Here is a 26,953-nt window from a genome sequence, read left to right on the forward strand (position 1 = left end):
GTAAAACAAAATGGGAAAAAAAGTACCATCCAATGGATGCATAATGGACTTTTTTTAAAGACTGATAACATTGAATATATTAACTACATACATAATGATAGTGGGCGGCACAGTGGTGCAGCTGTAAAGCGTTGGCCTCACAGTTCTTGAGTTCAATCTCAGCCGCGCCTGTGTGGAGTTTGCATGTTCTCCCCGTGCCTGCGTGGGTTTTCTCCGGGCACTCCGGTTTCCTCCCACATCCCGAAAACATGCAACGTTAATTGCACACTCTAAATTACCCCCAGGTGTGATTGTGAGTGTGAATGGTTGTTTATCTGTGCCCGACGATTGACTGCTGTCTGTCTCCATGTGTGCTCCGATTGGCTGGGAACGAGTTCAAGGTGTACCCTGCCTCCTGCCCGATGACAGCTAAGATAGGCTCCAGTACTCCCCACGACAATCGTGAGGATAAGCGACTCAGAAAATGGATGGATGAATGTGAGAGACCACGCACACTTCATGTGAGATTGCTGTTTCTAGGGTGTAATGTACTCAAGATTATCAAAAACACCATAACACACATGAATGATGTCAGTTATAGTGGTGAGACTGATATGAGAACCAGCATGGGGCCACAGGGTATCCAGTCTTCCGGGGATAAAAAGGAGAAACAGTGGTTAAAGCAATACATGAAGGTAGACTATTAGTTATCCAGTAACAACGTTATAGTTGCAGACTTGTCTTTGTTATTTTAATTGTGGCAAATGACTTGGGAGATGTGTTTTATATACACGCAACGCAACTAATTACTCCTCTATTTGTGTCCAACAACAATACGCGCTAAGGGAATTTTTTTATTTTGCTATTGTTCCATAAATTGTCACACTCACATAATCCATGAATTTGCTGAACTCAGTGTTCACCATATCATTCAAGTTTGCATGATTTTTCACAACTGCTCCCTGCGTGAACTTCCAGGTTCTAATGTTTGCCTATAATGGACGGTGAAGTGAAATTATTGTGGGCATGGCACAGGGCATGCAATACAAGTCCCAGCAGCTTTCAGCGCAAAGAGAAGGGTGTCGAGGTCAGGTCTTAAGTGTCTGCTTGAACATGGCGTCAAGTATTTACCACTGCACAGCATGGGACCTGGGACATCTGTTGTGCCTCACTGCTCAAAGCAAGAGTGATTAAACACAGCACAAATCACCCACAGAACATGACTCGAACAGATCTTCAAATTCTCACGAGCCATCGTTCTCTTCAGCCAACCAAAGCTAGAGTTCTAGTTGATAGGCTTAGGGAGCAACACCATTAAAAATCCCCGCCTGAGGAAGGTAGCGCGTCACACGTCATGAGCCGACCTTGGCATTAACAGATCAACTCCGGAAGATGTTAATCATTACTAAAGCTATCATGGAAAAAAAATGAATGGACAATTTTGTTGTTAATGGTGCACTTAGCGTTTATCAAAAGGACATACGATGTTCAGTGTATAAAGCAACAAAGATGAAAGCAGAGTGCATTTTTTATTGATCGTTTGACCTACTTCCGTTGGGCTGTCGGTATTACTAATCAGAAAGGCATTCTATTTCTGCTGGGTGTCATTACACGGTCATTCAATAGTAGATTATTACACAGCCACGACTAGTCATTAAACCTTTCCCACTCTGGATAACAAAAGAACGCACAGGATTGAGTGGAATTGTGTACATATGTTGTCAAGGCATCGATAAACGAAATGGACATTTTCTTAAATGTCCTTGATCAACAACGGGGAAACTTCCAACTTTAATTGATTAACTGTGTTTTTAATAGTATTTTGCAGCAAAGTGCAAAATACTCTGGCTCCTTTGAACTTCTGCAGTGATGAGCAGAATAACTGCCTTCAGGACATACAGAATGAAGGTCTATGAGTAGAAGCTCACCACACAATGGTTTATATCATGTTTTCTTTCTTTAGACAAACTAGCACAGGCTGAATCAACTCACTTCCTCAAGTGCTTCCAGACGCAACAATCACATTCTTAATGATCAATTGTTTCTAATGTCTATCGGAATGTTATTTTTTTCAAATGAGCTTTAGTGACGTTCTTCAGACTTTTTAATTTAAGTGTACATAAAGGGTTATTCTCCAGCACAGACATTTCTATATAACAGGCTTCTTGTTTGTGTCAACACCCTAGGGAGAGCAGAATTGGGCAAAGCAGAACACTATTGAATGCTTTTGTTTGTTTCTTTTAAGAACATTTCAAAGACTTCAAAGGGACGATGGGTGCCAAAATAATCTGAAACTCGTCTGCATATCAGACTGGCAGATTTGAAGCCAAGAAAGTTGACACAAATACTGCAATACTCTAAAGACACTGGCCTGGATGTAAACACGCATTTGCCATGGGAAAATAATATGATTCTCTTCAATCAACACCCCCAATCAGAAAATGGCAACGCCTACACGTTACACAATTTTAATGTCTCCCAGTCACTCCGTGATCTTTGGAAACCCTCGCCATGGCACAGCGCTTTATTTCTCACATTACATTGCCGCATCGTGAGCTCAAGTCGTGCATCACGTTCAAGGATGACAATCCAATTCACATCCATCCTTGCTGTTTATCTCGAGGGATCGGTCTGTCACATGTGGCTGGATGGAGCTTTACGATTCAGTAGGTCAAGCAGTCCGACAGAGATGCCCATTCCTTTCCACAGATCAATGGTTAGTGTTGTTCACAATCTAGCAGAATATATATTAAAAAAAAAAAAAAAAAAACCTTGGTCAGAAGCCTGGGCGAATTCGCTAACGTGGCTCGTGTGGCTAACGCTAGGCTAGACACGTTAGCCTCTGCTCTGCCTCCCAACAGACAAAAGTGGGCGAATTCCTCCAAACGGCGAACCGTTACGCATGTCTAAATAACCGTCGCTTTAAAGGACACAATGTACAGAAGGTCATATATTTGAGCGTTCGTGCAATTTTCGCAACCACGCCGCAGAATAAAACCAGTAAACGCACATTATTCCGAGAAATTCTACAAGTAACGTTAGCTAAAAATAGCAAGTTCTCTCAACCGACGCGATGCAGTGAGGAAGCTCCCCAAAATGCAAACTTACTCTGTGGCGACCGGGTTTCTGTGTTCATGCGGTCGTTTCCTGGCTCCTGTCTCGGTTCGGCGCCATACCTACAAGGTCCGAGTAGGGTGGAGGTTGCCGTGGTGCATAAGGCTGCGCTGCGAGACTGGAGGACTGTTGTGTTCCGGAGAAGTTGCTCCCGTCTCGACATCGACGGAGGGGAGACGACTGCGTGCCTGCTTGGACAGCCGCAGCGGCGAGCATTGGTGCCCCCTGCTGTCCGACCAGCGTATAACATGTAAAACCCAGCCCAAACGACATTATTTGACAACATGCAGTGTTGTGATCAAGACCACACTCAACCAAAACATTCTCGAGACAAGGCCAAGACCTTTGGACACTTGCTCGCACTATACGGTCGCGCTCGTACTCTGGGTGAAAGGCCCCGAACTAGTCGCCGGCCAATCGCAGGGCATATGCAAACAAACAATCATTTGCACTCACTACATTTGTCATTTAGTATCTTCAGTTAACCTACCATACATGTTTTGAGCATGTAGGTGGAAAACGGATTACCCACACAGGCACAGGGAGAACATGCAAAGGGCCCAGGCCGGATTTGGACCCGAGTCCTCAGAACTGTGAGGCAAATTTGCTAACCGGTCGTCCGTCATGCAGCACCATTTAAATATCACTTTCACTTTCAATATAATTTTATTTTAAATGCATTTGACAGCCAAAAACAGTCTGCAACTCTTTCAAAACACAATGTGCAAAACCTGTGATGACTCTATCGCTCTCTTTCTTTCTCTCTCTCTCTCTCTCTCTCTCTCTGACTCGCTCTCGCTGTCTCTCTGTCTCTCTCTCTCGCCATCTCTCTCGACAAAAGGAGCAAAAGATCCTATAAGCATCCATTATTTGCGTGGGAAGTTCAAAATGAACAAAAAAAACATATATGGATGGTTTGTGTGTGTTACTTGTTTACGCACGCATTCTCATTCATTAGAAATGTCACACATAGACGAGCGCCCTCTAGTGGCATCTACATAACCAAGTAAGAAGTCCGGTTCTAAGACCATAGTGTACATCACCGTTTTGTTTCATTACACACCAGAGAAAAAAGGGCGGGTCATTTACACGTTTGCATTGTACCAGCAAGCATCTCATAGCAAATAATAACAACAAACTCCATTTTACACATTTTTTTTTGTGAGTATGCACTTCCTGATTTTCTTAAAGTGCTTCTGGAAAAAACAAACCACAAAAAAAAAAAAAAAAACACTGGTCGGCTGAGATTTTGAATATATTTTTTAAAAAGTATGTAACACCCTCATTTTCAAAACATATCTTTTCTAAAAGCAGAGACTAGTATTACAATAATGTTAATACCATATGCAGTACATGAATGTTTAACATTATACTCAGCAGGAGGTGATCTGAGAATGCAAATGAATAATGAGATTTCAAAATAGAGTGACCTCATAAAACATAATGATGAATATTCAAAACTAGCCAAATAATACGGCTGATTAAAAAAATGCTTCCTTACTAACAAATGAGTATGAGCCATAAATGCCTCCAGTGCATGCTTCACATCAGTGTAAAAAAATACAAAAAAAACTTAGTACACAAAAAAAACACATCATTGCATAGTTCAAAATAAAGAATGATGAAGTCATGATAAATATGTTATATTATTCAGTTCTATTTACAATAGTAAGTTTAGCGCTATTTAAATTTGGGGATCACTTGAGTCCCGTCTGCTGGTTTCAAGCCTCATCAGAGAGGCACAAGCCCATCCATCCATCCATACATCCATTTTCTGTACTGCTTATCTTCAAAAGTGTTGGGGGTGTTCCGGAGCCTATCCCAGCTGACTGGGTGAGAGGCAGGGTACACCCTGAACTGGTCGCCTGCCAATTGCAGAGGCCCCAGACCAACAGTTGAGTTTAAAACAATTTATTTTTTACACTTTAAAAGTGTCAGTCATAGCCATAAACCTGAGGAGTCATGTACAGTAATAGGGCAGCATAATTACAGTAGAGAGCTACACAATTCAAATATGTTACAGGAAATTCTCTCACCAGTTCAATGAATTGCTTAACAATTTAAATTAAAAGAAAAAGTTTTTTTGATTTGGAGAACTACAACAGTCCTCAACAAGAACTATGTGACAGGTGCAATTTTAGAAAAGCACTCCCTTTTCCTTGAATGAAAATGAAGCAGAAGACATGAGCGCTTCAGCTGGGTTTATGTATTGTGATATCTGTTTTTATAATAACCTTTTCTTGGTTCTACATTTTCATAAATTGAGAGGGCGGCAGTGTTTTGGTAGATTAGATCCACGTTGGTTCCAGTTCTTGATCGGATTATGTCCATTGCACATTGGTTTAAAAACACATACTGGTCCTGCACATCAAATACAGATGTTAAGCACGTTGAGCACAGAAAAGTATTACCACACAAAAAATACTGAATGGAGCTGTGTCGTGTATGTACCTCTGTCTGCACCATGAGAGGGCGATGCATACGGAGGTCATGGACGACGCCGTATACATCCACCACATTTTCCCTTTCAATTTGGAAGATGAGACGATCTATGGCTATGAAGGTGCCAGTGCGGCCCACCCCAGCGCTGACAGGGAGAAAGACACAATGCCAGGTGAATGTTTAGAGACCGTGGAAGGGCTAACTTTGCATCACCGGCCTTAAAATTGGTATGGCCACCTGACAGGAACCTGAGAAAATTCGATCAGAAAAATATCAGCCTTCCTGTGTAAATTTGCTAATTCCTCCTCTGCTTGTGTGTGTGTGTGTTTCAGCTTTCTCCCTCACTCCAAAGATGTAAAAGTAAGGTTTGTTGACGGAAAAAATGTGAGTGTAAGTAGTTTTTTGAATGTGTCTTCCGATTGGTTGGCAACTGTATACCCTCTCTCTCCTCCAAAGTCAGCTGAGAGATGCTACAATTCATTCGTAACCCAAATGATTGCAAGTGGCAGATGGATGGTATTTATTTCACATTGTGACAATCATTTCTAGCTCTGGCACAATTGCTCTTATAAAGGCAACATGGTTACGCAATTTATTGTACTGCATCACATTAAATTCCATCCATCCATCCATCCATCCATCCATCCATCCATTTTCCAAACCGCTTATCCTCATTAGGATCATGCGTGTGCCGGTGCCTATCTCAGCTGACTCTGGGCAAGCGGCATGGTACATCCTGAACTGGTCCCATCTAGCAGATGGATTTAGATACCCACTTAGTCTCAAGTACAGTACTTGATTGCAGTCTATTTGCAGTTTGTCAGTGAATCCCCCCCAAACTCCAAACATTTCAAAAGGGTCCCAGACTATTTGTTCTGACAAACCTGCAGTGGACCACAGTGGGAGAGTTGGTGGAATATTGATCCATATGTTCTCTGACCAGATGTCTGAAGCTGATAAGGAGCTCGGTGGTTTCTGGTACTCCGTGGTCGGGCCAAGCTATGAAGTGGAATTGGCGTACTGAACGAGTCTCTGCTGTTTTCACCTATTGGACACACATTTGCATGGATGAGGATCAACAAATATGACTTGTAACTTAGAGTCAAAATCCCAAGTCCTAACATAGTTTTAACACTTATTTCCAAACGAGAAAACATTTAGCCTTATACACTATACTGACTGCACGTTAATTTACTGTTTGTCAAACTTGGGTGAAGTTTTCACCAATCACTAACATGATTGATTTCTCTGTATCACATAATGAAAATATTTTTAGCACTTTTATGATGATATTTGCTCAAACTGTAAGAGTTTGATTTTGCGGCCAAAGGTCAGGAAGTATCTCACTTTGGAGTCCATAGAAGCCCACAAGGTAATAACAGCCTATAATGCAACAACAGCGCCCAACATAATAAAAAGGCCCCTTTTAAAAACTGGCCCGATTCTTGAATTTATAACATCGTAACGTTTTGCCATTAACAAAATAATTTATTACGTTGCTGGATGATTATTTCATCATTGGCCTGCTAAAACAAATGAAATGCAAAACAAAATAATTAATTTAATGTTTGATCATTTTTCATGGCCTGTGTTTTGGTCTATTTATATTTTATATGTTTTCCTGTGGGGCACAGTAGATCAGCTGGAAAGCTTTGACCTCACAGTGCGGAGGTCCCGGGTTCAATCTCGGACCCGCCCGTGTGGAGTTTGCATGTTCTCCCTGTGTCTGTGTGGATTTTCTCTGGGGAGTCCAGTTTCCTCCCACAACCCAAAAACATGCAACATTAATTGGACACTCTAAATGGCCCCGAGGTGTGATTGTGAGTGTGGCTGTTTGTCTCTTTGTGCCCTGCGATTGGCTGGCAACCAGTTGAGGGTGTACCCTGCCTACTGCCCGTTGACAGCTGGGATAGGTTCCAGCACTCCTGTGACCCTCGTTAGGATAAGCGGCTAATAAAATGGATGGATACATGGAGTTTTTCCTGTGTTTAATTTCTTGTGTTCATTATTTGTGTCCACGTGTTCTTGTGAAGCTCCTTCCTTGTGTTGACCAATCAGCTCCCTCCAGTCACTTGTGTCTTGTACAAGTGTTTCTCGTTGTCTCGTCACTTTGTGTATTTAGCCCCGTATTTTTTTTTCTGTTCTTGTCAGTCCATTGTTTGGGAATGTCTCCATTCATGTTTGTTCGTGTGTGTGCCATTAATTGTCAGTTGTGTTTTTTGTAGTTTTAAGTTTAGTTAAGGGTTTCTTTGTTACTTTGTCTACTTTTTTTCCCATGTGCATTGTTTGCCTTCTTTTGGGATTAAATAATATTTTATTGAGACTCTGGGACTCCTGCTTTGCCTCCCAGTTTGCCACCTGGTTCCTCCATCCCTTGCATTTCTTGCGTTCTAAGACCTGTACTGTTCTCTAGGTCAAGAACATTATAAACAACAAACAATGTAAAAATTATTATGGTATAGATTCAGGAGTTTTATTAGGTTATACATTACGTTATATATTACGTTATGGGTTTCTACATGTGTCTCTTGCATTACATACACTTTAGAGCATATTCAATATAACATACAGTTGAAAAGTGAGATTTAGAATTCCCATTAAGTAAGACACTATAAAGATATTGCAAGTTCCCCTCACATTTTTAATCTCAAAGTCCCTAATGGTCCAGTCATCAAGTGGTATTTCAGAGGTTGTTGTTACACGGATGTATTCAAAGTGCTTGGTGCTTGAATGCCAGTACTGTTCACACTTGATCTGTAAAAAGAAGAAGAAACCAATGACCTGAGTTTTAAAATACATCGAGAACATTTTTTAAAATTATTTTTCCAGTGACAAATGTGCATATTTGACAGTGTTGATTAAATAACAGGTCTCTGTAGTTGCATGCATGCTCATTGGTGGCTTGGTGTGGGGCCACTCTCTCATTGGTGATTATGTTACCTTCCTGAAGTGGCCTCTCATTTGTACTCCAATGCTTTACATGGATGTTTGCCACCACACACCGATAGCACTGCCTGCCAAGCTACCCTCCTTCCTGTCCAGTGCTTTCCTTTCTGACAGCTGCTCTACTGGTTTACATAACTTACAGTTGATAGAATCCAACTCTTATCGACTGTGACTGTCATCTGATTCTATTAATTTGTCCATACTTCTGAGGGCTCAGTCAATCGCAATGCGAGCTCAGTTGTCCTTCTGTGATTGAAAGTGTGAATGTGAGTGCAAAAGTTCCTTGACTGTACCCTGAAATTAACTCATGACCATCAAGGGACGGCCTTTACGGTAACTCTGAACAGGTTAAGCTGTAGAGAATTAATGGATGATTGTAAGAAAGAAAGAAAGAAAGAAAAACAACATAATTTTCAAGTTCTCTGTAGACGGCAGTGTCAGGAATAGTCATGTCTTTATACAACTGTGGTAAGGTTTATCGCTTTATTCTAATACAATATACAATTTAATGTCACATGTGTGGGATCATACAAATAAAAGAGAAGAGGGCACAAAATGTGACCACTTTATTGTCAATGTATCCATAGAAATATTCTTGTTCAGAATTATTTAAGACAGTTTTGTGTGTGATCAGCATATACTCACTCTGCCCTGTTCATTACAGCGTGTCAGCATGACCAGGGTGTGCACATTCTTTTCCCATATCATCCTCCAAAAATCCTTGACAGTGATGGGCAAAGGACCCTGGGCTGCAATAAACTCCTTTTTGGAGTTGTAACCCTGCCGAATGACACAGAAATCCATGCACAAACATCAACACTGGTCAGATTTCCAAGTGACTTGGGTGACAATATGAATGAAGGGGTGAAGACAAAAGGTGTAGAATGATGAAGCAATGACTTGGGCAGAGGGAGTCAGTACGCACCAGCATGTAGTTAGCATTGATGTAGTCGTCATATGGACTTCCATGAATAATAGAGAGTTTTACTCGAGAGGAATCATCTAGGAGGTATGAGAAGTGCCAGCGTTAAACAAGGGAGTACTAATGAGAATGAGTGTGTCGTGCACACAAAAAAAGTTTCATTGCTGCAATGAACCATCACATGAAACTTTATCAAGTACACCTCTATAATGTAACAACATCCAATATTAGAGCTGTATCAAAATTCTGGTTTTGCAATGATAATATTTCCCAGTCTTGACTAGCAGTACACATACACTGTGTTGTTACAATGCATCGTACTGTATTTTAATACTTTGTGTGGGAAAAAATGGCAGCAGAACGTATCACTACTTTCCGAATGCCCATCATTTCAGGTAACTAGAGGAGCTCCCAAGTTTATTAATCGGACTACATACAGCACATGCACTGTGCCTTTTACTTAGTACTGAGGGAGAAAGCCGAAATGAAGAACATACTATTCACAGGGAGGAAAGAAAACACAGAATCGAACCAACGACTTTACTGTTGTGAAGCAACACGGCTGCTATTAATAAATGTTCAATTGTTGTTTACATATATGACAATAAAACTGAACACCGCTATCTTTTATTTGAATATACCAGTCCAACTCTTAGACTGGATCTTGTTAAATTATGTAGGTGTAACTAATTTCATGGTGTATAGTATTTCTTTCTTTTTTTGTGGTAAGAGGCAGAGGCATGAATGGTTATACTGATTATAAAGACGAGCACAAGGTATCCTAGTTTATAGAAAGACAGGTGCTATTATTGAGTTGGATCAATTTAGTGGACTCACATGGAAGCACATTGTTGTAGCGATTCTTGACCTTGTTCTCTTGAATCAGGGCACTCGCTTTTGACTGACATGTACCAACCAGCTTTAGTTCCTTCAAAGCAAGCAAAAACCATTGTTAGTCATGGTATGCCTATGTTGAAAGGATGTCACTCTATATATTACTAAGCTACACAAACAATACAGATACCTATCTTTAACCAATGAAAGTGAATTTGAGGACTGACACGTTTAAGATGTTTAGCAAATATTTCACCTCAAACTCCTCAGCAAAGCCGCAATTCGAGTCCGCCTTCTGCTTCTTGTAGTGAGCTTCATAGTCCTCAACCCTCACTGCTGCGCTTCTGCTCAGATGACAAGAATACAGGAATATTGAGTACAAATGTCTCGTTTTCCTTAACATTGATGAAAAAGGTTCATACACTTTTGGCAAAAAAAAAAAAATGTAAATTATGGCAAACATTGACATGTTCTGCACATATACATATGATTGAGTGAACATTTTTACCTCATGGAATGAATCTGGATGTCTGAGGATTCTTTTTTGGATAACCTACATCATACAGATAATGAGTTGAATGGTGTGCCCTATACACACACACGCACACAAAGACACACACACACGCACACAGTCGTGACTTGACATGACTTCATGATGGCGACAAACCTTTTCCAGTAGACAATGAAGCCAATGAGAATGATGAAGAGAATGATGAAAATCCCCAAAGTTGCTCCGACAGCAACGCTGATAACAACTACGACATTGATAAAGATTATGACTGGACGTTAAAGTAATGGAGAGTGAACACATGATAACAGGATTTCACAGTGAAACTGCATGGTACCTGGGTTTTGTGGGAGTTCTATCACTTGATAGACATTTGTAATAGAGAACTTTGATTCATATGACACTAACGCTATGTTGTCTTGGAGCTTCATTCTAGTGAACAAAACAATGGCATACCTGTAGGATAAAACAAATAAAACATCTGAAACCAAAACAATCATGTGAGATGGACTGAATAGTGTAATGAACATTGCGTAATGAAAGCCAGGTTCAAAATTAATGACTGCGTATGATTAGATTCTCCGATTAGTTGGAACTCAAGCAAAAGTCTACTTGTACATTTTGCACAGTACCTTAAAAATTTCTGTAGTAAAGTAAAGATACGTACAGTGGCACCTCAGGTACTTTTTTTTCCGAAGGGGAAAAATGAGCAGTGATTCTCAAATATTTTACCCGAAGTACCACATCCCAAAATATGTAACTTGCTAAGTGCAGGCACTCTTATGATGGCCAACAGATTCATTAAAAACAAAGAAGAGGTTTTACTGCAAAAGGTTAATCAACATCAATTACTGATTTGCGGATTTCACCTTGACACAGAATTCTGTATGACATTTTTTCGTGGGCCTAGTTCTTCAAAGACTTTTCAGATAGGAGGTTTTATGATTCGGTTATCGATAAGCAACTCCAACATGCACAGTTTGAACATTAACAATGTGCTTAAATATGGAGCGACAATAAAAGTGTACTTGAACAATGACTCAATTAAATGTGTTATAAATAAGGTAAATAACAAATGACTCAAACAAATGTTTAAAAACAAACAGCTGTAAGTTACTTAAAAGTTCAATACAACTGAACTGTACCGTACTTTAAAAAATGTGCTATAGTTGAAAAGTACAAATGTTTGTTAAAAAAAAACACCAGAGTAAAAGTACTGCGTAAACAAGCAAAGTCTACTAAAATGAGTCTGATTGGATTATTGTTCTCTAAATCATTTTTGAGCAAAAGCAACTGTTTGTTAATTAAACATTTTCTGTCTTTACATTGTTTATGTTTTTTTATTTTACTTCAGTTACCTTATTTAGACGTGTGAAAGAAAAAATATTCAGAACACGTCTTGCTATGGTGCACAACAGTTCTTCACCACTACAAACTATAGCTACTATAACAATAATTTATACGGCTGAATTAATCCACTGTTAATAAAAATTGTGTGCTATTATCTTTGTAAAGGTATATTATTTGGCTATTTTATTACATCTCAGATGTATATTTGTGCAAATGGTTTAGTTGCTACAAGTAGTGGCATGTTTTTTTTTTTTTTAAGTCTTACTGGTATCTTCGATTGGCAAGAAGGGCTCCATTGGTGTAGCCCTTCCATTCCGACCCGTCTCCAATGTCTACAGACAACATGTTGTCTTCACTGCGTGACTGACCAGTTCTTTCCTTGACTGTTGCCAGGTATACCGGAGTCTGTTTGCCAAGCCACTGTTGATGTGTTTTCCCCAAGTAGGCACTCATATTAGCCATGCCAGATTCTAAAGGTACAGGCAGAAGAGAGTGATTATTACTGTAACTTATTACTTGCAAAGCATGCACTACAGTGTTTAAAGTGAGGATGATGAAATTAGAGTAATCTGAAAAAAAAGAAAATAAAAACAAAGCAAACCTTTTATAATGTCTGTTAGCAGCACACCAAAATGAGTGATTGGCCCCATGGTCTCAACCATCAGGCTGGTGTTGATCTGAATGGTGAATCTGTTGTACACTTTTTCTTTCACACTAACCAATGACTTGTAGCCCACTGGAATTGGTGGGTCTACCAAAACAGGATGGAAAAATATTGATTTTGTCTTGTGTTTTTTTTTTTTTTAAAAAAAAGCTATACTGAAGACATGCACAACCTGTGATGCCAGTCCTGCAGTGGTGAGACACCGGAGTAGCAGATTGTCCACAGCTCAATGTCTCCATCGTGATTTTGTATAAAGTGTAGTGACTTAGGTTGGAAATGGTCTGACTGCAGCTTTGGTCACAAGTGCTTTTCCCACAGATGATTTCCATATTATTTATAGTGATGCGAAAGTCATTAAACTGACCAATGGGCTTAGCCCAGGACAAGACGATTTCTGCATTTGGATTGTCCGGACCTTGGCAAGTTACATTTCTTACAGGGCTTGAACCTGGAGAAGAAATACAAGAATTTAAATTTATCAAATACAAGGTTGTAAAAAAAATGGTAAGTAATATTAATTTGTGGGATGAGCAGAATAACTTGCATCAATAGAAACTATGTCAAAACTTTACTGCTAAATCGTGGTTTCTCCTGCTACGATCTACTTTATTTACGATCCAGAGCCACTCTAGCTGATGGAGAAACAACCACCTCCACAACAGCCATGTGCGTGCTGTGTGTGTGTTTTTTTTTTTGTTTAAGAGACAGCCTCCAGAAGTTAGAAGTAGAAATGATGGAGTGCCCTGCTAACAGAACTCAACACAGATGATCACTCAAGAGTGTAGTTGTAATGTGCAGTGCACAACCGCACTCCTGGCAGACAAATTCTTGCTGTGGAGTGGAGATTCTGTGGTCTAATCTGGAGTTGAGCCAGTCACACACTCCTGAGTGTTTATTCAATTGATAAAATTGGGCGTTCATAACAACAGCAGGATAAGCTATTCCCCCAGAGAAATTATTTCCCTATTGCAAATCTCAGAAAGTTTTGTTTTGTTTAACAATACCTATCAATAACCATTTTATTGTGTAATTGTTAAAGTATGAAAATAATGAAGGAGCATGCAAAATTCAGCCCTCCCATATACCCATCTGCAATATTCTTACTAAACCTATAATCATGAAGACCAGTAAGAAAAGTAAACACTGGTGCACTATGTGTCAATCCAGATGGTGTGTTATGACCATACCTGTGCAATTTGAAATCCATCTGGGAGCACTCTGAGTTCCATCCTGAGTCTTAGAGATGACAGAAAAGTTATACCTACTGCCAGGCACCAGGTTTTTGACAGTATACATTGTTTCGTTAGTCGCAATAGTGCCATTAAATGGCCAATCTGTACGTTCCCAGGTCAAATAATAAAGATAACTTTCTTTGTTTTCATCAGGTTGAAGCCATGTGACTGTGATGTAATCCTCCTCCGCAAAAGTGCTCAGGAACGTCACAGCCGAGGGTTCTAAGAGAATTTGAGAGGGATAGGAATTAACCCAGAGAACAGGCATATCTGTGCAGGCACAGCAAAAAGAAAAAAAAAGGTGCTTACTTGTGGTAACCAAATAGGCTTGGATCACTTCACTCCTAAAACCCAAAACCCCAACTGTTGCTACGGAAATGTTGTAAGGCGTCCCAGAGTGCAAGGATTCAAAAGTATGACTTGAGTTTGTGGTATTAATATATCCACGTCCGTCAAGTGGAGCAATTGTTAGCTGGTAGTAGAACGATGTGCTTTCCATCAGGGGAGCTTCTGTCCACCTTCCTTCTATTGAGTTTGTTGTTTTTGTGAGGATCTCAATCGGCCCAGGTGGGTTTGGAACTTTGGGGGATGATAAATACAGTAAAGATATAGTTACAGTTAGGATGAGGACAATTGAGGATCCCGTTGTGCTTTAGTATCTTAAGTTTCGCAAACAATAGAATTAATGTTTCGACACATCGTCATCAGTGAGAAGTTTGTGTTGATGCAATTGTTTGTGCATGTTACTGAGAAAGAACCCAAGCACACATAAATTGGTCCTTTTTTGATACTGGGTAACTGTCAATGGTGTTTTAAACACTTATTAAATGAAACTACTTAAACAATAAGTGTCATGTAAATGACAGTGGCACCTTGTCTCAGAATGATGCATTAAGGTTTATGTGGCATCATACGGACTATATTTTTTTCTTTTCAATAAGGTCTTATTACAACATTGTATATTTTTGTTTAGATAGCTGGTTTGGTGATATGTGACATTTTTCAAATTGCAAACTATATAGGTTTACATTAATAACTATAATATACAGTATTTGTCAAACACCATATAAATCAGAGGGAATAGGTATCATTAAACTGACAAAACTCCCTTAATTTGTAAAAAAAAATACATTAACCACAGGATTAATCACGCATAGACACATTCCGAGGAGTATATTTGAAATTCTGACTCATTAAGATGGACAGTGTCACACTGAACAATGTTGCTAAAGGAGGTCCCCAAAATCTGACCTAATTATAAATTCACTTTCAACACACTTTTTGCCATGAAAACATTCAGATTGTGTAGGTGTACCTAATGTGGCTGGGGAGTGTATATATTTGTGTTGCAGAAAATCACAGGAATAAATTTGTACTTACAGGTAGCACTCGTAACATATTCAGATGATGCATTGAATGTTCCACTATGGGACATCACCATGGCACTGTACAGCCTTCCAGCAGACAACCCCTTGAAAAGCAAGGAGTTGTCGGTAGACCCTACTGGTTGTGTTTGTGATGCAGAAGAGCTGTTGAGGTGAACACTGTACCCGTCTACATTTCCTGGTGGTCTTATCCATGACACCAGGACTGACATATTTGAGCCTTGACTAGAGATACTAGGTTGTACTGCCTCAGGCACTGATAACATATGAGAAGAAAACAATTATTTAAGATCACAAAATGAAGGGGAATGAGCCAAAATTAAAGTCTTACTTGTGAACTGAGAGATGCACTCTGCTTCCCCTTCTATGCCACCTGCTGTTTGGACAAAAACACAGAAAGTGCACTGTGTGCCAGGATTGAGCTCTAAGATCACTGCAACGTTGTCTGCCGCAGTTGTGTTTTGGGAGCCACAGCCAGTTGTCTGAATCCTATACGTATAGTTAGACTTGTGCTCCTGCGGTTTCATCCAAACCAGGCGTATTGCCGTTGAGTTTACAGTGTATGCCTCCAGTTTATCAATCTTGTTTGGTCCTAGAAAACACAGGCAGAATGTTTCCTTTGGATTGGCTGACCAAGAAGCAGCAATGAACATAGACACTGCATGGATTTGCCCAGGAACTTTTTTTTACTAATGTGGGAACCACTTTGTCTGCCCAAGGGAGTGGCCTGATAATTCAGGACAATAAAAAAAAAAAAAAAAAAGAAAGAAACTCTAGTACTGTATGTGTGTGTAAAAGAAATTCAGCAATAATGGTGGTGACTATGTGGATCAACTACTTTGCTGCATACATGTGCTGGGAAAAAACTAAGCAAAAGTTAAATATGAAGAGAGCAAAAAAAAAAAATTGTTAGGTTGATGAAATGAGGTTTCCCAGACTTACAAAATTAGGATGTAAATACATCTGTGGCACCACGTTGGATGACTAGTTAGCAAGCCAACCCCACAATTTCAAAGACTCTATTTAGACTTCTTAATTTTTTTAACATCACTGGTGTTTTTGGAGCTGTGGTTTGTCTGGTCCCTTCCCATAACCCGTTTGCCATAGGTGACCATACCAGAGGCATGTCGCCCTAGACAACCTGGCTTCCCAGAATTGATTATACCCTGCAAGACACCTCTGTGCTGGCTATGACAAGGCAACCCCAGAACAAAAAAAAACCTTCCAGTTTTGTATCATCTGTCTAAATGAAATGATGTCAGACGATTTGTGGTTTGTCAAAATGTTTTGGCAGCTTCTTCAATTAGTTTCAAGTTTAAGTCAGGTTTTCTTTTCTGGTGTCTTGAGTTTTGGGTAAGTTCACGGAGTGCTCAATACTCATAATAAAAACCTATTTTTTACCTAAACTACAGTTGACAGCTTGCTAAAAGTGATATGCATGAATTACATAACAAACAATACAGACATCTCTGTCCTCTGACCTTTTATAGAAGAATACCAAAAATACTGCCATACCGCCTGGACATGTGTGACTTACTTGTGACTTGGACAAATGTGTAGGCTTCTCCCTCCGTTTGATTGTCTCCAGCAATGCAAACAACTGTGACTGTGTATGATGTACCAGAGACCAAGTCTGATAGCAAAGTGAAGCTATCATTTGTGTATTTGGTGAATTGCTTTCCTCTGTTGTTCCACTTCACCTGGTACATAAAGACCTCACCATCAGGTGGGGTCCATTTCAAAGACATTGTGGAGGTGTTTGTAGAAGCGGAGGGTTCACAAATGATACCTGGTTCTACAAAAGTAGAGAAATATAAATTAATAAATAGAAAACAGGCAAATAAGTCTTCTCTAGCAGGTGTCTTCCTTAGACTTCTAATACCTAATCAAGGCTCATTTATTAAATCAAAAATTAAATATAAACTTTCCTGATGCTTCTGTGTGCACTGTCTGCAATGAACTTTCAGCAAATGAATCTACATGGTCTCCCTAAACATTTTCCTTGGCAATAAACATGGCAATGGCAAAAAAGTACTCTATTTTAATGACCGTAAGTCGTACTTAAAAGTCTTAAAATTTTTTCCAAAATGCATGGGGGTCATGTCCGTCCATGCCCATGCCATGATCTCGCTGTGCCACGTCCTGTCTAGTATCTAGCTTTAGGTTTATTTAAGTTATATGTACATCGTTTGTTAACGGTTGTTAATTTGTTTATTTGTCTTTAAAAATTAAATATTTTTGAGATTCATGGATTCCTGCCTTGCTGGCCTGCTTCCCTGTATTTGGGTACTGCACACCTTGACAGAATGGGCTGACCAAGACAGGACCCAGCGGGAAGAACATGGTGTCGCCTGTAACAGCGCCAGTCTGCCTCCCAGCACTTTCTGCCTCCCAAATAAGCCTGCCTTCTTTGAGTAAGCGCTGTCATTTTGTCCTCTCCTTCCTTTTCACCTGTATCCCCCACTTGTCATAGTTATTCACCACACCCAACCATTTCACCGCCACATTTTCCTAGACTCAGACTTTTCTGATTTTGAAGATGAGCTTGATTCACGGCCCGTACCACCCATGTTTCAAATATCACCTTCCAGAGTGCACTTTGGCCCTCTGGTATCCACACCTTCTAAGCCTCAATTGCAGCAGGCTGAGGAGGAGACTGCAGACCCCATTGCTGCTCCCCGGGAGGCTCCCATTCCTACAGCTCCCCGCTACGGCCTGCTGCAGCCGCCGGTGACCTGCCACAGTTGCTGAGCAAAACCAACCCAACCGAAATGGAGACCATGACAAGGTCACATCCTATCTGTGGGGCGTAGCCGCTAATTTCATAATACTCGTACGCAACACTGGCACTTCCACGTTTCAACCTCATCACTAGATCTGATACTCTTTTCATCTCAAAGATATTCTTAGATCATTCTTCTTTTGAAATAAACCCTACTCCATTTCTCTTCTCATCCACACCATGGTAAAATTATTTAAACCCTGCCCCTAATGTTCTAGCCCTACTGCCTTTCCACCTGCTCTCTTGAATGCACAATCTATCAACCTTTCTCTTAATCATCATGTCAACCAATTCCTGAGTTTCCCCGTATAGTCCCAAGATTCAAAGTCCCCACACTCTGTTGTAGGCTTTGTGCTTTCCTGTCTTTTTTTCTGCCAAAGAATCTGTTATGCAGGTTAATGGTGCCAGGAGTGGACGCTGTTCACCCAGGCGATGACCGATCCGGTACGGGATTCATTTGATGAATGCTCATATTTGTTGAGCAAAGTTTTAAGCTGGATGTTCTTCCTGACGCAACCCTCTGCATTTATCCTGGTTTAAAGTTTGCACGGGCTTGTGTCACCCATAGAGTAAGGGTGGGGTGATATTTTTAATGATCATATGTTTCCAACTTTCTGGGGACAAATTCAGGGACTATATGTGAAGAGCTAACAAATAAGCTACTGTACTGCACTTTTGTCAGTTATCTATTATTTTGTAAATCACAGTCAAGGATGTACTTACTGGTATAGTGAGACACAGCTGCAGGTGCACCTTCAGTCATTCCATCATCCGCCACTATAGTCACACTTATATCACACAAGGTCCCAGGAGACAAGCCAGTAATATTTTTTGATGTTGGAGTCAAATTCTCTTTTCGGAGAACGTTTCCAACAGTCCATTGTATTACATAGAATGAGAAGTATCCTTCTGGCTGGGTCCAGCTCACCATTATAGAAGTTGTTGTGAAATTATTGACAACAAGATTTGTGGCTTTCTCAGGCTCTGTGCAAAAGAGCAGATGGATTATTATGGCATGTCATCTAGAATCATCAGGTTAGCAGTGTTAAACGTAAAAGTCCATAGGAAAAAACATTTGCTTTACATAGCAGTTTGTGCTATCCCAAAAACATCTATCAATTGGTGTGATTGTGACTGCTGATTATAGCTGTGATAGGTTCCAGCACTCTTGAGACCCCTGTGAGGACAAGCAGCTCAGAAGATTGATGGATGTGTGTGTGTGTGTGATTTTTACCAGGTGTTTTTGTTTTTTTTTACAGTGTATGAATGCATATTGTGTTCTGTATCCTGATTCGCTAAGGGAGACACCCCATCGTGTTCTGCGTCGCGATTTGGACTGTAGACCATTGTGATCAGCCCTAAGTACAGGACCGCCGCTGTGGGGGCAAAGGAATCTATATGGTTGCCCCATACATGTTTCTGGGCATCTAACACGGTGATGGTAGACAAAGTCATGGAAAATATGTTCAATGACCAAATGTTTCCAACTTTCTGGGGAACAGTTCAGGGACTTTATGTTAACAGTTAACAAATGAGCTATAATGCTGCACTTTTGTCAATTATCTTTTGTTGTGTAAATCATAGTCAAAGATGTACTTACTTGTATACTGAGACACAGCTGCAGGAGCACCTTCAGTCATTCTATCATCCGCCACTGTAGTTACACTTATATTGTACAAGGTCCCAGGAGACAAGCCAGTAAGGCTTTTTGACGTTATTGTCACATTCTCTCTTTGGGGATCTTTTCCATCAGTCCATTGTACTATGTAGAATGAAAAGTTTCCTTCTGGTTGGGTCCAGCTCACCGTTATAGAAGATGTTGTGAAATTGTTGACAACAAGATTGGTAGCTTTCTCAGGTTCTGAGCAAAAGAGGAGATGGGTTATTATGGGGTGTCATCTAGAATCATCAGGTTAGCAGATTTGATCATGTCCTTACAACAATTTTGTTGGTCTTTTGTCCAAAATCTTGCTATAATCCATAGGAAAAAAAGTTAGTTTTACATAGCAATTTGTGCTTGTAACAAAAAAGTAAAAAGAAAACCCACCAGTAGTTCATTTGATGTAAACAGTCGCACTCTTTTTGCTCAGCATTAACGTGCTTCGGTATCATGATAGCTGGAGGGCTCTCTATTCGTTATATGAATTACTGACTCGAAGTCTTATACTGTTTATGTAATACAATATTTTGCACATTTTTTTTAATCAGAAGGGTTTGTCTTTGTTCTGATCCCATTGGCTGAAAAGGACTCAGCTAGTATAGCAAGCATCTTTTTGTAAAAATTTTACTCTTCGGTGTCATGCATTACCATCTGCCTGCTTTTTCTTTTTGACAAGGAGCAGCACTGAAATTAAATCAAATTAGAGTTTTATGATTAGTGATAATAATGTTAAAATATTGCCTCGAAAGATTGATGGTGACAGACTGGATCAGATCCCAAATATAATTGTAACATTTTGATGAGATCAAATTTTTAAGTACTGATATTGTTACATTGTATCATACTGTGTATTGCTATATTAGTAAGCCAATAGCATAATTGACTTAGACATTTATGCACACCAAACAAATGAAGAATTCAAGAATTGATTAATTTCCTCGATTCAACTTTTAAGAAATACCATGACCTCTATGATTGAAAATCTGTCATAAGCCATCCTGCAGTTCTGCTGTTAAAGGACCAATTGGTGTGAATTTGTACATAAATTGTTCTTTGTTTTTATGTGTCCTGCGATTAGCTGCCAACCAATTCCGGGTGTACCCTGCCACAGATAGCTGGGATAGGGTCCAGCATCCCAGGAACCCTGGTGACCATAAGCCGTACAGAAAATGGATGGATGGATTTATAGTTGACATTATAAAACTTTGCAAATGTAGGATATTTGATAAAGCTCTTGCATTTGACATAATTATACTTTCCTATTGGTCATAATGTTGCTGCTTAGTGTACATTGGTCAGAATTGTATCTATTTTTCTCATCCCTTTAAAAGGGTACCCTGTGTTGTTCTTCAACATAAGGTTGTTGGTTTTTTTTTTTTCCCAATCCTTAATTCTAATTATTTATGTGAATATGCCATTCACAATAAATTGGGGAATTCATTTGTTGGTGCGAAGAGAATTACTTTTTATTTTATTTTAAAAACCATAAATTAAGGAGCCTTACTTGTATATTGCCATGCTTGTTGTGGTGTAGACTTCAGCGCTTCAACTACTGTGAACACATGCAAATTGTAAAGAGTTCCAGGAGTCAGATTGAGAAGAGTATACATTTCTGTTTTTGTTGTCACATTGTAAACCATTGTGTCATCTTGGAATGTGGTTAGCAGATAGGTGTAGGTGTCCTTGTAGTCACTTGATCTGTGCCATATCAATTGGATGGCTGTTGTGTTGAAATCCTGAACTTGGAGTTTCGTCACAGGGTTGGGCACTACAACAAACAGACCAGAAGCTTTTGTCAGAATCCACATAAGGCAAATGTTTTTTGTAATAATTAATATGGTCATGTAGGACATGTCTGGGGCAAAGTCAGGATTAGAAACTATTCCTGTATTTGCAGATTTCAAATAGCATATCTTACTTGTACAAGCAAGAGTGTGCTCTTCTGTGGATTCACTTCCTGCTGTTGCTAATGTGGTAACACTAATGTTGTACTTAGTTCCTGGTTCCAGGTCATGTACGTCAGCATTGTTATTACTGACTGTTTGTGGCTTCACAAGTGTTCCTGTGGACTTATAGGTTTGTACCAAGTATTCGTAATATGTTTGCACTCCATACGGGCTTGACCATGCCACTTTTATTGAGGTAGCATTGAAAGGACTGGAGACAAGGTTTACCACAGGGTTGGGCACTAGGAGAAAAATAAAACACCATAGAGTATTAAAAATAAAGAAGCTGATACAACTATAGAAGGTTGGACCAGTCAAAATACATATGAGAAAGAGGTGGTAGTTTGTTTTAGATATCACCCCCCAAAAAGCCCCCCAAACTTTGAAGGAATGTTTGAAGAGAATTTGATAGTTGCTGCCATGATAGCAGTTTTAGTCTTTTTACTGGGGGTTGGACTGGCCCTCTGGATCTATTCGAAAATGACCTCCAATAATTGGAAATTCTTACAATATGAAACAAAGTGCTCAAAAAAAAGTTAGCGATATTTGTAATTTGGGTGACGTTTAAAGATGAACCTAAAATGCACTATAACTTTTACATTTTTTTCAATGCAACAGTATGTTTTGCGCAATGTGCTGTTCTCTCACAAGGAGTTGAATGGCAAAATTCACCTTTGATCAATGAGTCTAACAATACATTTCCAAATACTTTTACTTTTTGCCTTTTTGTGACAATAGTCCTAACAAATAGAAACATTACAACTTGAGTAGTGAAAGTTCAATATTTTCCATCAGGCACTGTAGTCAGGTAATATTTTAATGACAATTACTTAAATGATAATATTGTTACAGTTGTTATTCTAACATAAATAAAGAAAGCATGTCAAGTATGAAAAAGTTAAGCTAGATCTTTTTGGAGTACTCACAGGTGTATGCTGATCTATGGACAACCGAGCTCATCAGATTTTGGGGTCCGACTGTGTCCACAGTTACATTATACAATGTTCCAGATGAGAGTTGTGACAACACCATGCTGTTATTGGTGGTGTTAGCAGTTTGCAATGAACCACCTGCTTGTTGGTAAGCGATGTGGTAACTGATCAAAGGCGCGCCCTCCATCTTGGTGGGAGTCTCCCATTGAAGGTGAATTGAAGCATTTGTCCTTTGCATGACATTAAGGGAACCGGGTGGTGTAGGAACTGATAGATGGAAACAACAACAAAACATTGTGTCAGATGTTTACATATCTAGAGCTTTATATGCACACCTTTAACACTAATTCAATTCACAATCAGTATGAAATTATTTTAAAAAGGGAATGAACTTACAGGTAGCGAATGAGATCTGGTTTGATGTGTTGCTTAGGGTTCCAGCAAAGGCAATGACTGAAATGAAATAAACTCTGCCGGGGTACAAACCAGTAAAATTGGTTGTGTTTGCTGTTGTGTTTTTGCTGAAGGAATACGACACCTCTTCATTTGAGATATTCACCACATAAAAATCAGCTCTTCCATGGAATAAGTTCCACTCAATTTTCATGTTCTCAGTTCCTGCTGTAACCATTATTTCTTCAGGCCTCTCAGGCCCTAGAAAATAAGAAAGCAGAGTGTTGGCTGTAATAGGCTACTTTTGCACTGTAGTTTTAATTAAACACGACATCCTTTTGGAGTTTATAGTGGATACAGAATAAATCATAGTGTATCTATCTATCTATCTATCTATCTATCTATCTATCTATCTATCTAAGATAGTGACTTTCTCAAGGTCTGACCAAAAGAGGGGATGGATTATTCTGGGGGGTTATCAGGAACCACCACATTAACAGTTTTGCTCATATCAGATCTACTGTATAATAGATACCTATCTATCATAGATATTTAGCTATCTATGATAAATACCTATATCACAGATAGCTTGCTAGCGAGCTGGATTTCAGTGTACCTTGCACAGATTCAAGACACCTCTGTGTTGGTTATGCCAAACAAAGCAAGCCACGAACAGGAGGTACACTGCCATTTTATATATGGTAATGTTTTACATCTTAACACGGCATTAATGTGACTCATAAAACAAACTCCAGGTTTGTATCATCTGTGAAAACGAATTTGTCAGACACTTTGCGGTTTGTCAACATGCATTTTGGTAACTTGTCAAATCAGTTTCAAGTTGAAGCCAGATTGAATTTTTACCAACAATTTTGCCATGCTGCCAAAAGACGTGTGTCTGACTTGAGCAAATGTGTAGGCTTCTCCCTCTGTTTGGTTGTTTCCAGCAATGCGAATAATTGGGACTGTGTATGATGTATCAGAGACAAAGTCTGATAGCTCAGCGAAGCTGTCATTTGTGTATTTAGTGAACTCACTTCCTCTGTTATTCCACTTCACCTGGTACATAAAGACCTCACCAAAAGGTCAGGTTCATTTCAAAAACCATTGCCGAGGTATTTGTAGAAGCGGAGGGTTTACGAATGATACCTGGTTCTACACGTGAGGAGAGATATCAAATAAGAAAGCAAGTTGTCGAATAAATCTTCACTAGCGAGTGTACTCCTTCAACTCTGACCTAGTACCTACTCACAGCTCATTTATCCTTCTTGTGTGTACCAAATACCTAAATACAGTTAAAACGGCCCTGATGCTTTTGTGTGTGCATTGTCTGCAATGAACTTTCAGCAAATAAATCTACATGGTTGAACCAAACATGTTTCTTCGCGACTAACGTGGTGATGGCATATAAAGCTATAGAAGAAGATATACTCAATGACCATATGTTTCCAACTTTCTGGGGAACAGTTCAGGGACTTCGTGTTAACAGTTAACAAATGAGCTATAATGCTGCACTTTTGTCAATTATCTATTATTGTGTAAATCATAGTCAAAGATGTACTTACTTGTATACTGAGACACAGCTGCAGGAGCACCTTCAGTCATTCTATCATCCGCGACTGTAGTTACACTTATATTGTACAAGGTCCCAGGAGACAAGCCAGTAATGCTTTTTGACATTGTAGTCGCATTCTCTCTTTGGGTATCTTTTCCATTAGTCCATTGTACTATGTAGAATGAGAAGTTTCCTTCTGGTTGGATCCAGCTCACTGTTATAGAAGATGTTGTGAAACTGTTGACAACAAGATTGGTGGCTTTCTCGGGCTCTGGGCAAAAGAGGAGAAGGGTTATTATGGGGTGCCATCTAGAATGGTCAGGTTGGCAGTTTTGAGTGGGGGCTGTCATTCAAAACCATCAGATAAGCAGTGTTAAGCATGTCCTTACAAATATTTTCTGGCATTTTTGTCCAAAATCTTGCTACATTCATAGAAAAAATGTTTGTATTACATTCCAATGTGTGCCATGTAAAAAAAGGAAAGAGAAAATCCACCAAAGGTTCATGTGATGAAAACGCTCTTACTCATTTGGCCGAGCATTAACATGCCTTGTGGTCATTATAGCTGGAGAGATATTTATTAGTTATATTGATGACTGAGTAAAAAAACAAACAAACAAAGAATTCGTCTCCAGTAATTCGGACCGCTCCATTACGACAACAGAGAGTCAATTGACAGAGAATACAGTACTTTTGAGACATAAAGACTTAAAAACACTCACTGGACATAAAAAGGTTGCCTGTAATGTATTCCTCTTAAAACTTTTTTTTTTTCTTGACAACTGTGCAAGAAGAGGCAGAGTCCTCTCACAATTACAGCAGTTTGAAATGACTGATGGAACAATAGTCATGTACAATGACCATCATGCAAAAGGTGCAGAGACATCAATAAATGTATGCGGTTCACAGTGACTAGTTGTGTGATGATCTGGGACAATGTCAATTGTGCAAATGTTGCAGATGCCCCATAGGCACATGAGTGACCTGTCAAGGACAGAACATGGGAGAGGACCCAAATGCACGACTCAAGAACAAGATGCAGTTGAAAAAGAGGGTTTAATGGCAGGCAAAGATCAGTACACAGGCAGGCAGACCAGAAGGCAACAGTATCCAAATGGCAACGCAAGGTCAAATTACTACAAGTCAAAAATGTCGAACAGAATGCATGACAGTGACAATGAGGTACAACAAACTATCAAAGAGCACATGAGGCACAAGGCTGAAATGCATGGCACAATTAACACAAATGAGGAACAGGTGGGGAGGGTGATCCAAGGAGCAGGTGCGTGGAAGGTGGGATGGAATGATCACACCCATGACATCGCCAGTATTGATCAATAACCGATATGCAAATAAAGCATTTCACCCAGGAGGCCTTGAACGTTTACACATTTCAGTGCACCCTGCAGAGACTCAAGACACCTCTGTGTTGGTTATGACAAAGCAAGCCAAGAACAGCTTGATCCAAATTGAACAGGACGTACACTGTTCCATATGCTGATGTTTTACATGTTAACATCAACTTAGCAGAGCTCTCAATTTACCAGTCGATCTACGTTCCTACCCTCACCTACGGGCATGAGCTGTGGGTCGTGACCGAAAGAAGGGGCTCAGTGTCGAGCCGCTACTCCTCCACATTGAGAGGAGCCAGATCAGGTGGCTGGGGCATCTGATTCGGATGCCTCACGGACACCTCCCTGGTGAGGTGTTCCGGGCATGTCCCACCGGAAAGAGACCCCGAGGATGACCCAGGACACGCGGGAGAGACAATGTCTCTCAGCTGGTTTGGGAACGCCTCGGTATCCCTCTGAAAGAGCTGGAAGAAGTGGCTGGGGAAAGGGAAGTCTGGGTATCCCTGCTGAAGCTACTTCCCCCAACCTGACCCGGAAAAGTGGTAGATAATGGATGGATGGATGGATGGATGGATGAAATTAATTTATCTCAGACACAACAATTTTGCCATGCTGGCTGAAGATGTGTTTCTTAATACTTGTGACTTGAGCAAATGTGTAGACTTCTTCCTCTATTTAGTTGTTTCCAGCAATGGAAACAATTGTGACTGTGTATGATGTACCAGAGATCAAAGTCTGTATTTGGTGAACTCCCTTCCTCTCACTTCATCTGGTACATAAAGACCGCACCATCTGGTGGGGTCCATTTCAAAGACATTGTGGAGGTGTTTGTAGAAGCGAAGGGTTCATGCATGATATCTGGTTCTACATGCGAGGAAAGATATCAAATAATAAATGCCATGTAGTCAAATAAGTCTCCATGAGCAGGTGTACTCCTTAGACTCTTACCTAGAACAC

General features: G+C 39.9%; 2 protein-coding genes and 1 long non-coding RNA gene across 9 annotated transcripts in view; 1 reads left to right on the forward strand and 2 right to left on the reverse strand.

Annotated features, from left to right (window-relative positions):
• osbpl5 (oxysterol binding protein-like 5) overlaps nt 1-3,393 on the reverse strand; it is a 51,404-nt gene extending 48,011 nt beyond the window's left edge. For 3 of the 4 annotated variants that reach the window (XR_009795233.1, XM_061821467.1, XM_061821466.1), the window contains exon 1: nt 3,088-3,392. The gene's annotated coding sequence lies outside the window, so the exon portion shown is untranslated. Of the gene's footprint in view, nt 1-3,087 lie in introns of all 4 variants that reach the window. The other variant, XM_061821468.1, reaches the window with a different exon arrangement.
• On the forward strand, nt 1,557-6,609 carry LOC133501654 (uncharacterized). 2 transcript variants are annotated; one of them, XR_009795234.1, is made up of 4 exons: nt 1,557-2,695; nt 5,563-5,707; nt 5,868-5,919; nt 6,479-6,609. It is a non-coding gene; the product is annotated as an uncharacterized LOC133501654 (long non-coding RNA). The 2 variants fall into 2 exon arrangements; XR_009795235.1 differs by having other exon boundaries at nt 5,868-5,925; nt 6,479-6,586.
• The window catches only part of LOC133501651 (receptor-type tyrosine-protein phosphatase eta-like), a 39,298-nt gene continuing 16,186 nt past the window's right edge, over nt 3,842-26,953 (reverse strand). For 2 of the 3 annotated variants that reach the window (XM_061821463.1, XM_061821464.1), the window contains 26 exons: nt 24,655-24,915; nt 23,093-23,350; nt 22,691-22,963; nt 21,737-22,006; nt 21,323-21,586; nt 19,759-20,019; nt 18,882-19,142; nt 16,914-17,171; nt 15,708-15,968; nt 15,372-15,632; nt 14,301-14,570; nt 13,947-14,213; nt 12,932-13,207; nt 12,697-12,846; nt 12,361-12,565; nt 11,083-11,201; nt 10,905-10,992; nt 10,746-10,790; nt 10,494-10,581; nt 10,241-10,331; nt 9,407-9,483; nt 9,127-9,261; nt 8,173-8,289; nt 6,420-6,580; nt 5,545-5,680; nt 3,842-5,454 (listed from right to left, as the gene is read on the reverse strand). In XM_061821463.1, coding sequence (XP_061677447.1) covers nt 5,296-5,454; nt 5,545-5,680; nt 6,420-6,580; nt 8,173-8,289; nt 9,127-9,261; nt 9,407-9,483; nt 10,241-10,331; nt 10,494-10,581; nt 10,746-10,790; nt 10,905-10,992; nt 11,083-11,201; nt 12,361-12,565; nt 12,697-12,846; nt 12,932-13,207; nt 13,947-14,213; nt 14,301-14,570; nt 15,372-15,632; nt 15,708-15,968; nt 16,914-17,171; nt 18,882-19,142; nt 19,759-20,019; nt 21,323-21,586; nt 21,737-22,006; nt 22,691-22,963; nt 23,093-23,350; nt 24,655-24,915 — 5,012 coding nt within the window. In that variant the 3' untranslated portion in view covers nt 3,842-5,295. Of the gene's footprint in view, nt 5,455-5,544; nt 5,681-6,419; nt 6,581-8,166; nt 8,290-9,126; nt 9,262-9,406; nt 9,484-10,240; nt 10,332-10,493; nt 10,582-10,745; nt 10,791-10,904; nt 10,993-11,082; nt 11,202-12,360; nt 12,566-12,696; nt 12,847-12,931; nt 13,208-13,946; nt 14,214-14,300; nt 14,571-15,371; nt 15,633-15,707; nt 15,969-16,913; nt 17,172-18,881; nt 19,143-19,758; nt 20,020-21,322; nt 21,587-21,736; nt 22,007-22,690; nt 22,964-23,092; nt 23,351-24,654; nt 24,916-26,953 lie in introns of those variants that run through there. The other variant, XM_061821465.1, reaches the window with a different exon arrangement.

Source organism: Syngnathoides biaculeatus, chromosome 6 (assembly GCF_019802595.1).
Source record: "Syngnathoides biaculeatus isolate LvHL_M chromosome 6, ASM1980259v1, whole genome shotgun sequence".
Taxonomy (NCBI): Eukaryota; Metazoa; Chordata; class Actinopteri; order Syngnathiformes; family Syngnathidae; genus Syngnathoides; species Syngnathoides biaculeatus.